The sequence below is a fragment of the Neophocaena asiaeorientalis genome, unplaced genomic scaffold (assembly GCF_003031525.2).
Source record: "Neophocaena asiaeorientalis asiaeorientalis breed wild unplaced genomic scaffold, Neophocaena_asiaeorientalis_V1.1 scaffold77, whole genome shotgun sequence".
NCBI classification, from domain to species: Eukaryota; Metazoa; Chordata; class Mammalia; order Artiodactyla; family Phocoenidae; genus Neophocaena; species Neophocaena asiaeorientalis.
Window position 1 is genome coordinate 5,576,341 of NW_020174645.1, and position 13,642 is coordinate 5,589,982.

The 13,642-nt window shown below is 64.3% G+C and overlaps 1 protein-coding gene and 1 long non-coding RNA gene across 7 annotated transcripts in view; one reads left to right on the forward strand and one right to left on the reverse strand.

The window, feature by feature from the left end:
- Positions 1-1,228: 1,228 nt before the first annotated feature.
- The window catches only part of HIP1R (huntingtin interacting protein 1 related), a 13,286-nt gene continuing 872 nt past the window's right edge, over positions 1,229-13,642 (reverse strand). Inside the window, exons 3-32 of one of the 6 annotated variants that reach the window (XM_024758626.1) lie at positions 13,547-13,603; positions 13,254-13,326; positions 12,390-12,470; positions 11,953-12,029; positions 11,606-11,667; positions 9,652-9,792; positions 8,890-8,947; positions 8,714-8,789; positions 8,442-8,582; positions 8,281-8,342; positions 7,967-8,039; positions 7,704-7,887; positions 7,535-7,623; positions 7,327-7,443; positions 7,135-7,236; positions 6,703-6,897; positions 6,341-6,488; positions 6,115-6,201; positions 5,665-5,772; positions 5,400-5,536; positions 5,020-5,130; positions 4,371-4,429; positions 4,104-4,134; positions 3,961-4,023; positions 3,522-3,622; positions 3,295-3,400; positions 3,055-3,178; positions 2,915-2,976; positions 2,573-2,779; positions 1,229-2,275 (exon numbers count right to left, since the gene is read on the reverse strand). In XM_024758626.1, the coding sequence (XP_024614394.1) occupies positions 2,228-2,275; positions 2,573-2,779; positions 2,915-2,976; positions 3,055-3,178; positions 3,295-3,400; positions 3,522-3,622; positions 3,961-4,023; positions 4,104-4,134; positions 4,371-4,429; positions 5,020-5,130; positions 5,400-5,536; positions 5,665-5,772; positions 6,115-6,201; positions 6,341-6,488; positions 6,703-6,897; positions 7,135-7,236; positions 7,327-7,443; positions 7,535-7,623; positions 7,704-7,887; positions 7,967-8,039; positions 8,281-8,342; positions 8,442-8,582; positions 8,714-8,789; positions 8,890-8,947; positions 9,652-9,792; positions 11,606-11,667; positions 11,953-12,029; positions 12,390-12,470; positions 13,254-13,326; positions 13,547-13,603 (2,980 nt within the window). In that variant the 3' untranslated portion in view covers positions 1,229-2,227. Of the gene's footprint in view, positions 2,276-2,572; positions 2,780-2,914; positions 2,977-3,054; positions 3,179-3,294; positions 3,401-3,507; positions 3,623-3,960; positions 4,024-4,103; positions 4,135-4,370; positions 4,430-4,742; positions 4,760-5,019; positions 5,131-5,394; positions 5,537-5,664; positions 5,773-6,114; positions 6,202-6,340; positions 6,489-6,702; positions 6,898-7,134; positions 7,237-7,326; positions 7,444-7,534; positions 7,624-7,703; positions 7,888-7,966; positions 8,040-8,280; positions 8,343-8,441; positions 8,583-8,713; positions 8,790-8,889; positions 8,948-9,651; positions 9,793-11,605; positions 11,668-11,952; positions 12,030-12,389; positions 12,471-13,253; positions 13,327-13,546; positions 13,604-13,642 lie in introns of those variants that run through there. The other 5 variants (XM_024758627.1, XR_003005011.1, XR_003005012.1 and 2 more) reach the window with 5 other exon arrangements.
- Positions 8,892-10,789, forward strand: LOC112408808 (uncharacterized). Its single transcript, XR_003005015.1, has 2 exons — positions 8,892-9,171; positions 9,861-10,789. It is a non-coding gene; the product is annotated as an uncharacterized LOC112408808 (long non-coding RNA).

Genomic DNA, 13,642 nt, shown 5'->3' on the forward strand with positions numbered 1-13,642 from the left:
GAACACGAGCACGAAGCAGCCCCGTGAAGGCTTCCCTATCGCTGTGTGCTCTAAACAGATGCCATTGCCTTCGTGTCACAGTGCCGGGAGGGTGTCTAGGAGACACGGCTATGGCTTTCCTGTAAGAGGGAAGCGTTTCCTGAGAAATCGTCTTGCTTTTGTTCGTGAGAATGTGACTGACAGTTTTGTCTTTTCCCAGTGGCTGCTGGGAAGCTTACAGCCAAATCTGCAGTCCACCCCCCGGGGGCGCTGGGCTGGACAGAGCCACGTGTGATTCTCTCCTCCCTCGTCGGGGCTGCTTTGCTCGCGGGACATCCAGGGAGGACCAGTGCCTGACCTCAGCCGGACTGGTAGGTGCCGCGCACTGAGGACCGAGGTGCAGTCAGCTCACACCAGCCTGCACTGGTTTGGATTTGGTGAGAGAACCATCTGCTTTAGTCTGCCGAAGCTGTTTTCCTTGCAAATAAGGACCAGACACTGCTCCCTCTCACTGCCCTTCCAGTTCACGGAGGCTGGTTTTCAAAGCCCTTTCTCACCTGACCACACCCGCCCCCTCACAGCCCCACTTCATCCTCCGGGAAACCGAGGCGGGGGAGTGGCGTGCTTGCCACACGGCAGGAGCCACACGAGGTGCCCTTTTCCTCCCCTGACCTGCGCCATCCTTTGGATCCACAAATGCTGGTGACCTTGGGGGAGGGGTGCGGTTGCTGAGGGCAGCCGGCCATGGGGTGCTTCCAGGGAACGTGGGTGTGGGCACAGCCAGCTGCGCTCTCAGGAACCTAGACGCCTGGTAAGTTCTCCAGTGTAAAGGCTGGTTTGGCCACTGCAGTCAAGTCCAGCCCGGGGTCAGGGTCACCACCAAGCTCAGACGTGAAATTCAGGTGAAATCCTTCAGGTAAGATTTGTAACTGAGGAATTGGCCTCACCCCTCCCTTCCTGAAAGAGGCGGAGCTTCCAACAGCGCTGGGGGAGGGGGATCAAGACCCGAGGGGGCCTCTGGCCGGGAACAGAGGCCTCTCAGAGAAAAGCCCTTAGACTCCCCAAAGAAGCGTCCCAGAGTCACAAACCTCCCAGGGAAACAAGCCGGACACTTCTTGGCAGAACTGGAAGCGGCAAGGTTTTCTGTGGCTCCCATGTTCCACTGTTTCCTGCAGAAACTAAGGGGGTCCCTCCCCTCCCCAGCGTACTGGCCCTGGAGAAATGAAGCAGCAGGCGCAGCCCCTCACTGTGGGGTGACAACAGTCGAAGTGCGGTTTATTGCCGATATGACACTTCAACACGAGGAAACACGACACGCAAAGCGAACCGAGCTGCCGCCTTCCTTCCAGCCAGGCCTCCCTCTTCCCGGGAGGAGGCGGGGGGCTCGAGGAGAGCGCGTCCAGCCCTCCCGGAGGGCAGCCCCCTGCCCCAGGAGCACCAGGTGCCTTTGATCTGATCCGAAGAGGGCGCAGGCGGCTCCTAGTTTCTGGGCTTTTTCTGACGGAGCTGGAGGGGCCTGCGGGAGGGCTGGAAACCTCCCAGGGGTGGGGAGGCAAAGGGAGGAATGAGGTGGCTGGGCATGGGGAGGGGCAGCCAGACCAGGGGAAAGAAAAGCAGGAGGGTCACCGCAGGTTCCAGCAGGAACAGACTCCAGGAGGATGGCAGCACCCGGCCCGCCCCCCTTCCCAGGCAAGGGTCTCGTCCTCAGCGCTCACCGTCACTGACGCCCTAGAGCGAGGCCCAAGGAGAAAGGGGTGCTACCCCCAGCCCATCTAAGAGCATCCTGCTTTGCCTGAGGCCGCACCAGGTCCCAAGAAGGCCACGAACAGGTGATGTCTTCCCCGTGTCCCCAACAGCCAGCACAGACTGTGTTGTAGTCACCTCTAACCTCAGACCGCGAGTCCCAGGGGCAGGGGAGGCCCGGCCCAAACAAACACCCCCTCCAATGGCCCTGCTTTCTGGTGTGTTGCACACAAACTCACAAAAGGTCTAACTCAGAATATTAGAAATGCTCCGTGTATTTCCTGAAGAGCTGTGGCTCAGGCCTGCTGGGTCCTGGCTGCTCTGAGAAGTTCCTGTTGCAGGTAACTAGGCTCTCGTCCGGGAAGAACTGCTCCGGTCAGCCCCGGTCAGCCCTGAGCCCTTGGGCGCTCAGCGAGGGCTGGGCCTTCTCAGAGGCTCCTCAGCCACGAGGCCCAGGCCTGGCCATCAGCCTCCCCGCTGGACCCCTCGGGCGGGGGGGTGGTGGCTAGTAGTTGACGAGTGGAGCCGCGTAGCTGCCATCCTTTTTGTCAAGCTGCAGGAAGTCAAAGGTGAGGGGCTCGGTGGCCACGGCCAGGAGTGCCTGACATACCTTGGGCCGGGCCCCAGGCACCCCGCCGCTCCTTGGCCCCTGCCCCTTCCCTGGCACGAGGCCTTGGCACCTGCCGTGCTCCCTGCGTTGCTGGGGCCGCGTGTCTGCCCCCACTGGTCAGTGGCTTCTGACCGTCCCCAAGGCCCGCTGCCCCACAGGCCAGTGAGCAGAGGCTGGGACAGCACTCCTGGGGCCCCTCTGCTGTCACCACCCCCCCCCACCCGCACTGACTCCCCGTACCTGCTGGTCCTGCCTGGGGGCCACACTGGGCTTCTGGGCCAGGGGCGGCTTCTTGGAGGTCCCGCCGCGGGGGGCAGCGCTGGGCCGGCCGGGCTCATCCGCACCGGGCGTCCCCACGGCCCCGGCCAGCATGTAGTGCTGCTTCCGCAGCTCGCCCAGCCGCACGCGCTCCACCTCCAGCGTCTTCTCCAGCTCCAGGACCCGCACCTGCAGCCCGGTGTGCAGCCGCTCAGCAGGCCCACGGCCTCGCCCCAGGGGCCCTCCCGCCTTCCCGGAGCTCAGCCGTGGGCGAGGGATGGGGGTAGGAGGGGGGACTGGAGAGGGACAGCCGAGGGCGCCCACCTGGGTCTCCATCTCCTGCTTCTTCAGCTTGATGAGGGAGAGGCCGGAGAAGTCCATGGTGTCTGCGGCCAGAGGGGAGTGGGTAAGCGTCTGGGCACCCGCCCCCAGCCCGGCCGCTGCACCGGGGCCCCAGCACTCGCCTCTGTCCTCGATCTGCTCCTGGCCCGACCTGGTGGAGGCCACCACGCTGGCGGCCATCTCATTGACGGCGCGTGAGCATTCCTGCAGGCGACTCAGGTGTGGGCTGTGCTTGTCGGCCTTCACCTGGGGGGGGGGGCAGGACGGCCTGCTGGCTGCACCACCCTCATGCCCACGGTCTCCCCGCCACACGTGGTGCCGCCGCCGTGGTCAGGAGCCCAGGAGCCCGAGGGGAGGCTCACCTTGGAGGCCGCCACCAGCTGGGCTGTGCTGGCCGCGATCTCGTGGGAGCAGACGATGAGCTCCTCGTACTTGCCCGTGTGAAGCACCACCCTGTCTGCTGACTCCCTGGGGGCAGAGCCGGGCAGGGCCTGGGTCTCCGACCCCCTGGACGGCAGGCCACCTCAACACCCCTCCCCAGATCCTGAGCACCACACACCCTGCTGCCCCCCGACCTGAGGCGACATACACCAGCTGCGTGGCTCCCCAGCCCACGGCCTTGGAGGCGGAGATGAGGCCTTCCGTCCACCTAGAATTCTTGGCGTAAAATTCCTGCTGCGTGGCTGCCCCCTAGTGGCGACAGGAGGGCGGGGCGGACCAGTCAAGGACATCCCGCGTGGCAACAGATCCCCGCCGGTGGGCCCCCCTCCCCTCACCCCTGGGCCGTGGAGGATTGGTCTGGGATTCCCAGGTACGCTGCATGCACTGGGAGGGCCCGTCAGCACTCTGCACACTCAGGCGTCTCATGCCCAAGAGTAGTCCCGAGGTGGGCTCAAGCCACAGGCCGGGTGATCCGCGACGGAGAGGGCTCTAGAGTCAGGAACCTGTCCCTCCATGGCCTAGCTGTGCGGCCTGCCCGCTAGGGAGGGGGTCCCACCTGGCCCCATGAGACCAGCGGCCCAGCTCACCCTGCCGCTCTCCACGATCTCCTTCTGCAGGCTCGTGGACGTTGTCACCAGGAGCCGGATGGCCTGCCAAGACCAAGACGTGTGTCATTCTTGGGGGCCCGGCCAGGCACAGGGCCCGCCCTGGGTCCCAGCCAGCCACTCACCTTCATCAGGTCTGTGCAGGAGTTGAGGATCCTGAGAGGAGCAGAAGGGTGAGGAAAAGAGAGAAAAGGAGCTGCAGTGCGGCCCCAGAAGCCACGGGGGCGTCCGGGTGCTTGGCAGGTGGGCCCACAGGGTCGGGCGTGCTCTGCGGTTCCCAGGCCTTCTTTCTGGAGAGCTAAGCAGTCAGGAGGGCAGGAGCCCCTCCCCCCCCATCTGGAAAAACTGGGGAACCCGCCCTGGGGCGACTGGTGGGCAGAAGTAGGTCTCACCTCTCATTTACCTCTAGCTTCACCCCAGAGCTGGCATGGCGGGCCTGGTTCATCACGTCCTACACCCGATGGCAGAGCTTTGAGTGGGTGGGGAGGAGGGCAGCGTGCGAGGAAAGGGGACACCCGCACTGGACCAGCCCCGGGATCAGCCACAGAGCCAGGGAGGTGAGGCCCAGGGCCCGAACACCAGGGCCCCCGCCCACCCTCCCACCTCTGACCTGCAGAGGCCGTCTGGCCGTCGCACGGAGGCTGAGTGCGGAGGGGGGTGCAGCCCGCACTCAGCCCAGCGCCCCCGGGGCTCCTGCACCCTGGTCCTCACCTCGATCCTCCGCACCGCATCTTCTATGGATCACCCCAGAGCTGGCATGGCGGGCCTGGTTCATCACGTCCTACACCCGATGGCAGAGCTTTGAGTGGGTGGGGAGGAGGGCAGCGTGCGAGGAAAGGGGACACCCGCACTGGACCAGCCCCGGGATCAGCCACAGAGCCAGGGAGGTGAGGCCCAGGGCCCGAACACCAGGGCCCCCGCCCACCCTCCCACCTCTGACCTGCAGAGGCCGTCTGGCCGTCGCACGGAGGCTGAGTGCGGAGGGGGGTGCAGCCCGCACTCAGCCCAGCGCCCCCGGGGCTCCTGCACCCTGGTCCTCACCTCGATCCTCCGCACCGCATCTTCTATGGCCGCAGACGTGGCCGCCATCTCCTTGTCCACCACAGCCCCGAGTTCCTCCTGACGCACGTCCAGGATCTTGGGCTTCAGCTCCTGGGGGATGAGGGAATCCAGGAGTCAGAGGAGGTGGATTCCACCTCCCACCACCCCACAGAGCCTGGGAGCAAGACTGGGGCCGCGGGGCCCTAGAGGGTAGTGCTCTGTACCCACCCACCCCGTGTCCCACAGCTACAGGTTCTACACGTGAGCACCTATTCAGCCCAAACTGGAAGGAGGTGCAGAGAAGCTAGGGACCCCAGCCCAGCACCACCGCCCCCCTCCAGACCCTGCCCCACACTGGGCATCCCGGCTGCACACCTCACCTGGCCCAGCTGAAGGATGCCCTGCAGGGGGGTCTGCACCAGGCTGGGCCGGGCCTGCAGCAGAGCCTGCTGATCCTGCAGCTGCCTCACGAGCTCCAGAGCCTGCACTCCACACTCCCTGCAGGTGTCGATCAGGCCTGGGGGGAGAGGGCTGAGGGGAGCCGGCGCCGAGAACCCCGGGAGACCCTAGCCGGGTCTGACGCCAGGACCCCCTTTCCCGGGTCCACAGTAAGGAGCTCGTGTGACAAGCCCAGGGCGCACTTACGGTCAGCAGGGTCAGTGGGGGCCAGGTGGGAGGTGGCACTGCCGTGGACGATGGTGTCCGCGGCCAGGTGGGAGAACCGGGTCAGGGCTGCCACAAGGGCAGAGGCGTCTGTGCGGGAAGAACGACAACCCTTAACGCTGCTGCTCTGGAACAGGCCCCGGTGGTGCCTCTCCTGCCTGGCAAGCCCACACGGGCTCCAGTACCCCAGCTCTCAGTGGGAGGGGGCCGGGCCAAGGCCACGCAGCTGGAAAGCGGCATCGCAGGAACCACCCCCAGGTCTCTGTGACCCCTGGCCGGAAAGGCTGATCTCTGGACCCGGGCTGGGGCTTCCTGGAGAGGCGCCTGTGGTGGGAAACCGCCCCGAAAGCAGGAGACGGCAATGGCCCGTGGGCCCGGGTCACCACCGCTGGCGGCCTCTGCCCTGCCCAGGCCGGCCCCAGCTGCACTCACCTGCCCTGGAGATCAGGTACTGGGCGTGGCCCTTCTCCAGGGCGCTCACGGCATCCAGGGCAGCCTGGGCCCTGCTCACCAGGTAGTCTGCCAGCACAGGGAGAACCGGTGAGGGGCAGAGCCTGGCCTGAGGCCCCGGCACCCTCCTGCCCACCTCCCTCAGGGTGGGTGGGTGGGTGAGAAGTAGGGAAGAGTAACGCCCGAGCGCCTGCCGCCGTGGCCCTACCTGGAGAGCTGGTGCAGCGCAGGTGCAGGGGGTCGTCTAGCTTGCCCACGGCGTCCTGCAGGATGCGCTCGGCCTCGGCAGCGGTGCCCCGCAGCATGGCAAACTGCTCATCCAGCAGCCTGCGCTGCAGCCCCTGCTCCTGAGACTCCTGGTGGGAGAAGGTGAGGCGGCGGTGAGCCAGCCAGGCCCCAGCGGAGACCCTCGCTAGGGAGGGGGCTTTAGCGAGAGGCCCTGCTGCACCCCCTGTGCCTGGGCTGCTCCCTCAGGAGCGGGGCGCGCAGCTCATGATAAAAGGGAATTCTGCCCCGATTCAGCTGTTAGCAGGGTAAGAGTGCGCGGCGGGGGGGCAGGGTGGCCCGCACCTTGTCTGCCAGCCGCCCCTGCAGCTCATCCCTCTCTCTGGAGCTGCGCTGCTGCTCCTGGTCCAGCGCCGCCTCCTTCTCCCGCACCAGGCTCTGGGCCGCCACCAGCTCAGCCTGCCGCTGCCCCACGACGCTGCTCAGTGTGTCCTTCTCCGCACTCAGCGCATCCAGCCTCGAGCTCAGCTCCAACCCACTCTGGGAACATCGGGCCGGTGAGCAGGGCTTCCAGAGGCCCCGCCTGCCCCCATCCCCACCCAAATCTACAGACCCTCCCTGGGGCCCCAGGAGACTGAAGGCTGGCTGAGGGCCCAGGAGCGGGTCCTGTGCCCTGTGTACCCCCTGGGGCTGGGTCAGAGCCACACCCCAAGACCAGGGCAAGGCGCTCTGGACCACGCCCCGCTCTGTGGCAGCCCAGCCTGGGAGGGCCCACACCTGCTCCGCGTGGCTCAGGGCCGCCTGCACCCGCACCAGCTCTCCCGCCTTGGCCTCCAGCTCCCTCTTGAGCTTCTCTAGCTGGTCACTCTGCTCCTCCAGCTACGACGGGAGGGGACAGAACATCACGGGGGCAATGGAGCTGGGGGTCACGGGAGTCTACGGGGCAGGGCCTGTGATCATAGGACGTACCTTCATCTCTGACTCCCGTTTCACCTGCTCCACCTGGAAGGCCAGCTGCTCCTTCACCCGTGCCACCTCCTCCTGGCTCTGCTGTGTCACCGTCAGCTGCTTGGCCGTGTCTGCGTTCTGCACCGGCGGGGACCAGGGACAGGCTCGGCTGGGCTGCGCTCAGGGCCCCCTCCTCCCACCGGCCTCCGTCCGCGCCCCCCGGGCCTACCTTCCGGAGCAGCTCGGCGTGTGTGGTGATGAGCTCGCTGTGCTTTTCCTTCAGCTTGTTGTAGCGCGCCTCGGTGGCGCTGGCCTTCTCTGCGGGGGAGGCGGAGGCTACATCCGTGACCCCCAGCCCGGCGGCGTACCCCCCGCCCCACCCCGCCCCACCCACGCACTTTCCGCCTCCTCTCGCAGCCCCTGGTGGCGCTCGCCCTCCAGCTGGGCGGCGCGCAGCCGGGCCACCTCGTGGCGCAGCTGCTCGTTGTCCACCAGGGCCTTCTGCTTCTGCTTGCGCTGCTCCTCCAGCTCGGCCTCCAGAGCGTTCACCTGGCCCTTCAGCTGCGCCATGTACCGCTGCGCCTGGGCGGCAGAAGGGTGGGGTGTAGGTCCCCCGCGTGGGGCAGCCGCCCGCCCCTGCGCTGCTGCCCATGCCCCTCACCTCCAGCTGGATCTTGTCCAGCTCCGTGCGGAGCGTCTCCACCTCCCTCTTCAAGGTCTCTATCTGGAGGTCCCTGGGGACAGAGGTCAGGCGGGGTCTTCCCCAGCCCGCGTGGTCTTCCCCAGCCCGCGTGGTCCCGGCGTTCCAGTTCACTCAACCGGGACGATCAGGGGACCCGGGCACGGCCACTGGTCCTCTCATCAGCACCCCCTCAGGGTTTGAACATCTCAGGTCTGTGTCCCCAGCCAAGATCTTTCGGGATCACAGTTCCCAGAAGGCTGTTTCCCACGATGGTGGGCTCCCCCAGCCCTCACCTGTCGTCCTTCATGGAGCCATTCGGGGGTCCAAATGTCTGCTCAAAGAGGTCAGCCACCACCTGCCACGGCAAAGCACGGTGACCCCCGCCCCCACTCCCCCAGGCCAGGAGGGAGGCCCAGCCACCCCCAGTGCCCCCAGCGAGGAGGGGGCGGCTCACCGCTGGTTCCGCGGCAGGGGGCCCCGAGCCGATCTCGATGAGGTTCTCGGGCTCCTCGTCCTCAGGGGCCTCCTCAGGAATCACCACCACCGGCTTGATGTGCTCGGCCAGCGCCGAGGCCCGCAGGAAGTTGGGGGGTCCCTGAGGGGGCAGCGGGTGAAAGCGACCCAGCGCTCCCCCCAGCAGAAGGCCCTCCCTCTGCCATTCCCACAGCCCACACGAGGCCCCACATGGTGCCCAGGCTGGCGGCGGCCTCTAGAGGGCGCAGGTACCTCGGGCAGCCGGGGGATCTGGATGAGCCGCTTGAAGTAGAGCATGTCAGAGGCTCTGCGGAAGAAGTTTCTGAGGCTGCGGGGACGGGGACGGAGGCATGAGGTCAGAGGAGCCAGGCCCCAGCCCGGTAGCCCCAGCACACGCCGCCACCCTCCACCCCGCCCAGGGCTGGTACCTGTGAAACTGCTCATGGAACCGGTCCCGGTGGCCTTGCAGGGTGTCTGCCGGGAGGCCTGGGGGCAGGGAGGTGTAAGGGGACTCCCTCCTTGCTCACTGCTCTGTGCCCGAGACTTCAGATCCGCTCCCTCCCTTCCCCCTCCCTGCTCCTCCACGTTCTAGAAACCATCACAGATTAGACAGATTACCTGCCACCTGGCTGCGTCCCACCCACCATCAGGAGGGCCCAAAGAACCCCCTATGAGGAGTTCAGCTCTTGACTGAGTGAGGGAAGGAACCGGTGAGTGGGACGGGCAGAACCCTGACCACAGCGCATCGCACCTGTCTGCTGGTCCGTCAGGTCGCCCTCCCTCGAGTTTGCCCAAGGTTGACACTGGAGCAGCTCACAGACCCCAGCCAGCAGCCCAGACCCTTTCTGAGCACTAAGGAGCCACCACGTGCCTCCCCCAGTCCTCCCCGCCAGCCCAGTGAGCACCCCGCTACCACCTCCGAGGCCAGGCGGTTGAGAGAACTGCAAACATGTAAAACTACGTGGCTCTTCCCACTAAATCTTTGTTTTGGAAAATAGTGATTTTTTTTATAACAAGTATGTTATTTATGTTAGTGGGTAATGAGTTTATTCCTGTTATGTTTAATTAATAATTAATATCTTAAAGACTGCTTGATTCCCATCCCTGATACAGTCTATCAGCACAGTCCTCTGGGGCTTCGGCTGACCCTCGGGGCCGAGGCCGGCAGGGCTGGGGGCAGCGGGACTCACAGGAGTGCAGCTTGAACATGAGCTTGACCGTGTAGTGGTAGAGGGGGCTGCAGTCCTGGATGACCTGGATGAGGGGGGCCAGGCGGCACTGGCCCGAGGACATCTGGGACACGGCAATGGCCGTGTTGAGCTGCCGGAAAACTGTAAAAAAATAAAAATAAAAAAGGGGGGAGCGGGAGGCGCAGGCGCAGACCCCACTCTGTTTACAGGCATAGTGACGACCATAGTGAGGACAGCGGCTGAGCGCTGGCCCTGACCGTCATCTCACGGCACTGTCACAGCAACCTAGACAGCTGGGTTTGAAGACGGGGCAATGGCCTGGGTAACTGGCTTTACCAGTCCCAGCCAGGCGGTGGGACCCTACCCCAGGCCCTTGGACACCAACATGCTCCTCGAGGCAAGGAAGGACCCTGTGCACTGAAGCTGCCAAGGACCAAGGCCCAGCGCTCCCACAAACTGGGGTGACAGCAAGGTGGGGGGGCAAATGAAATGCAGCTCAGCTCGGCCAGCGTCTCTGGAGAGCTTCCAGGCAGTGGGCCCAGGATGCAGAGCTGGAGAGACAGGGTGACTTCAACAGCCCTGTACCCATGGGCTTCCAGCTCACTCTGAATCCTAGGGAAGGATGGAGGCCTAAGGCTGTGCAGCCCCAAGGCCTCGTTCTGCAGATGTGGACACAGGCCCGGGCTTGGTCAGTCTCACAGCAGCGGGCTCAGGACACGGTTCTGCAAACCCCAGTGGACCCCAAAACCTCACTTGCATTCGGGGTCAATCTCCCCTGACCTCGAGAATCAGCCTTTCATCCGACGGACCAAGTAGGAGGGAGAGAGACAGACATACTGCCACCCCCAACGGGCTTGCTCTCTGGAGTAAGGAGAGAGATGAGCACGTGACACCCAGGGCGGCCCACGTGGGACACGGTTCCAGATGGGTGGCCCCCAACCCGGGCCTACTCTCACCTTGCCTGGGGTGGGGCGATCTGCAAACCTCCGCAGTGACACAAGGACGCCTGGGAGGGAAGGGATGCGGAGGAAGGCGCCAAGTGCTGTCCCTCACCCGCTTAAAACTTAATTACATGTCACGTCGAGTACATTTTCCTTGTAAACAATTAAAATACAGAATACTATTTTGCATTTTAAAACACAATGCAGCCATTTCTCAGCTGAAGGGCATTCAGGACATTTCCCACTTGCGGCTGTTACAAACCTGGGGCGGGGAACGCCCACTCCCCTCACACTCTCAGGGAGACGCTGGCACAGGGGGTGTGGGCACTGGCTGTGGGCTTTCTCCGCCTCCCATCGTGGCGACTGGAGAGAGGCCCATCTCTGCAGCACAGCTGCCCCCAGACTCACCCAGCCTCAGGGTCCAGCCCCCGGCGCCAGGAGGATGCCCAGGCACCTCTTCCTCATTCCTGGTTTTCCATTAAAAAGGCATTTGCCTCTCACTCTCCCGTGGAGAGCGAGAGAGCATCGAGTCACCCACAAGTTGTTCTGAAGCTGCCACTGAAAACAATCACCTCCGCAACCCCAAGAGGGTGAGCCCCCTGAGATTTCCTGTTCAACAGCTACCGCGTTCCTGGGCTGGGAAATCTGACCTGACTCAGAGGCCTTTGACAGCAGAGAACGGGCAAGAAGGTCGAAACCAACTGCCTCGGGGCAGGCTCAGCTAGGAGGTGGATCGGGAACCTGAAGAGGTGGCTCCTGGCACCCCCCGGCAACCCCCCACCCCGCACCTTGGTGCCAGAGTGGGTATCCTTCGGCCGGGACTGTTCCCTGGACGTACCGCCTGCCTGGTGTCCTGCAGGGGCGGTAAAGGCCTCTCCGTCCCATGCTCTGGGGGCACCTGGAGGCCCTATGACCTGCTCCTGGTGGGAGTGTGGTCCCAGGGGGCAGGTGTGTTCAAGAATGGCTGGCCCCCAGAGGCAGCAGGCCCCGGGTCAGCCCCTCGGCTGGCTCACCTGATTCAGAGAGCTTCAACGCACAGTCCATGTAATCGAACATCTCCACAGTGAGCTGGAAGCTACGGGGGAAGGAGGAGGGAGAGATGAGAGGGAGGGGTGCGGGGCATGGCCCTGCGAGAACCCCCAGGCGGGAGGGGGAGCACAGTCCACGCACACGCCCTTGCACGGATGCACAGACGGCAGTCCTTCAGCCAAAATGCCCAGCTCCAAGTAAGCCCCATCCCTTTAGCTTTAGCCACAGCTCCTGGGCACGTGACGACCTCCAGCCCCAGAGAGAGCACGGCCCCCGGTGGGAACCTGGGTGAGGAACGCCGCAGGAACAGACGGGAAACCGGGGGACTCACACGTTGTTGACGTCGGTCCCAGCGGCCTTCTCCAACACCTCGTCTGTCACCTCCAGGCCCGCAGGGAACTCGGGGTGCTGCGGAGAAGACACCCCCACTCAACCGCAACCCCTCTCAGCTCTGGCCCAGCACCGCTTCTAGCTTTTAAGGGAGGGAAAGGGGCTGGAAAAGCCCCATAGCCTGTGGAGCCACCATCTGCCCCGGGCAGTGACTACAGAGACCAAGACATAGAGGATGGGACGTCCACCTGGAGCTGAGGGCAGGGCTAAGACCACCTCCCGCGCTGGGAAACGCCTCCGGGCCTTCTGACTTCCCTGCCGTCTGTCCCAAGCTCCCCCTTGGGTCAGGTGGGGACAGGACAGATCCCACCCTCTGAGACATCTTGGAGGGAAGAGCCCAGGGTCCCACCAGCCCCACGATTCCCCCGAGGAAACTACCTTGAGGTGGAAGGATATCTTGGTCAGCAAGAGTTTGGTGTAAATATTCACCAGCTGCCCATATCGGTCATGCAAATGGCCCTGTGGAGAAAGGGCCCTGGGTAAGGACACACTGCCCATGAGCTTGCCCAGGAACCCCGCATGGCAAACAAGGAAGGCGAGGCTGGAAGATGCAAGATGATGAGCAGGGTGTCAATCCTTCAGCCTCCCACACTGTCACTTATTCATTCAACAACCATTGCTCAACTCACCAGAGGTGGCCAACCTTTCCCAAGGGCCTCTGCCAGCCCCCTCTCTGCCTATCGCTCCCTTCTTCTCACTCTTGCCAGAGAGACTCTCGGGACAAGAGAGCTCCTCGTCCAGGGCAAGAGGCCAATTCTGAGGTGGGACGCTCTATTGAAATGCTGGTGGGGGCTGGGGAGGTACGTTCCGACGGGCGCGTGAACACATCCTCCCTGCAGCCGCCTCCAGACACCACGTCCCCTGCGGCCACGCCTGCTGGGCCCACATCTGCAGATGGCACCAGGGACGCCACCTTCCTTACTTCAAGGGGTGTCCCCTCTGCAAGCTGGTCAGTTCCCAGAAGCCACCTGGCCCCCGCCCCAGCTGCTGGGGCCCCAGCAGTGCTCCCAGAGGGCAGATAAGGCCAGAAGCCCTCTCTCCACTCAGGGGACGCCCCTAATTCCTGAGGGTCATGGAGTGGATCTAGAATACAAGCTCCTGGGGCTCTGAGACTTCACTGTGGACGAGACACTTCTGGAGAGCCTGCTGAAAATGCAGACTTCCAAGATACAAAAGCTGCCGGTCTTGGGGGCTCAGAGTCTGCACCACTTACCCAGACTCAGGGTGGGGTAGTGAACTCACAGGGACTGAAGGGCTGCTGATTTCTGGAGCCGGAGGGCCCGTTAGGGATGTGTTTGGGACTTCTGCGCCAGGCCTTAAAAGCAAGGCTCAATTTCATCTACTGATGCTCATCGCCCGCCGCCATGGCCCCACTGAACACGGCTCTAACTGTGCTGGGAGGAGGAGGCGGGGGGCACCACTGCAGGTGCTCTGTTCCCCCCTCGGGCCTGTGTGCCAAGCAGGATGGCGGTGGACTTTCCGGGTGGTGTTGCTGGCGAGGCGCTAAGGCCACCATGCCTGCTCCCCGCACCTACCCACAAGTCTCCGATCTCCCGGATGTTGCTCCGGTACCGCTGGCAGTCATGCAGCACCTGCCCAGAGGGGGAGACGAGGAGGGAGGATGAAGGAGC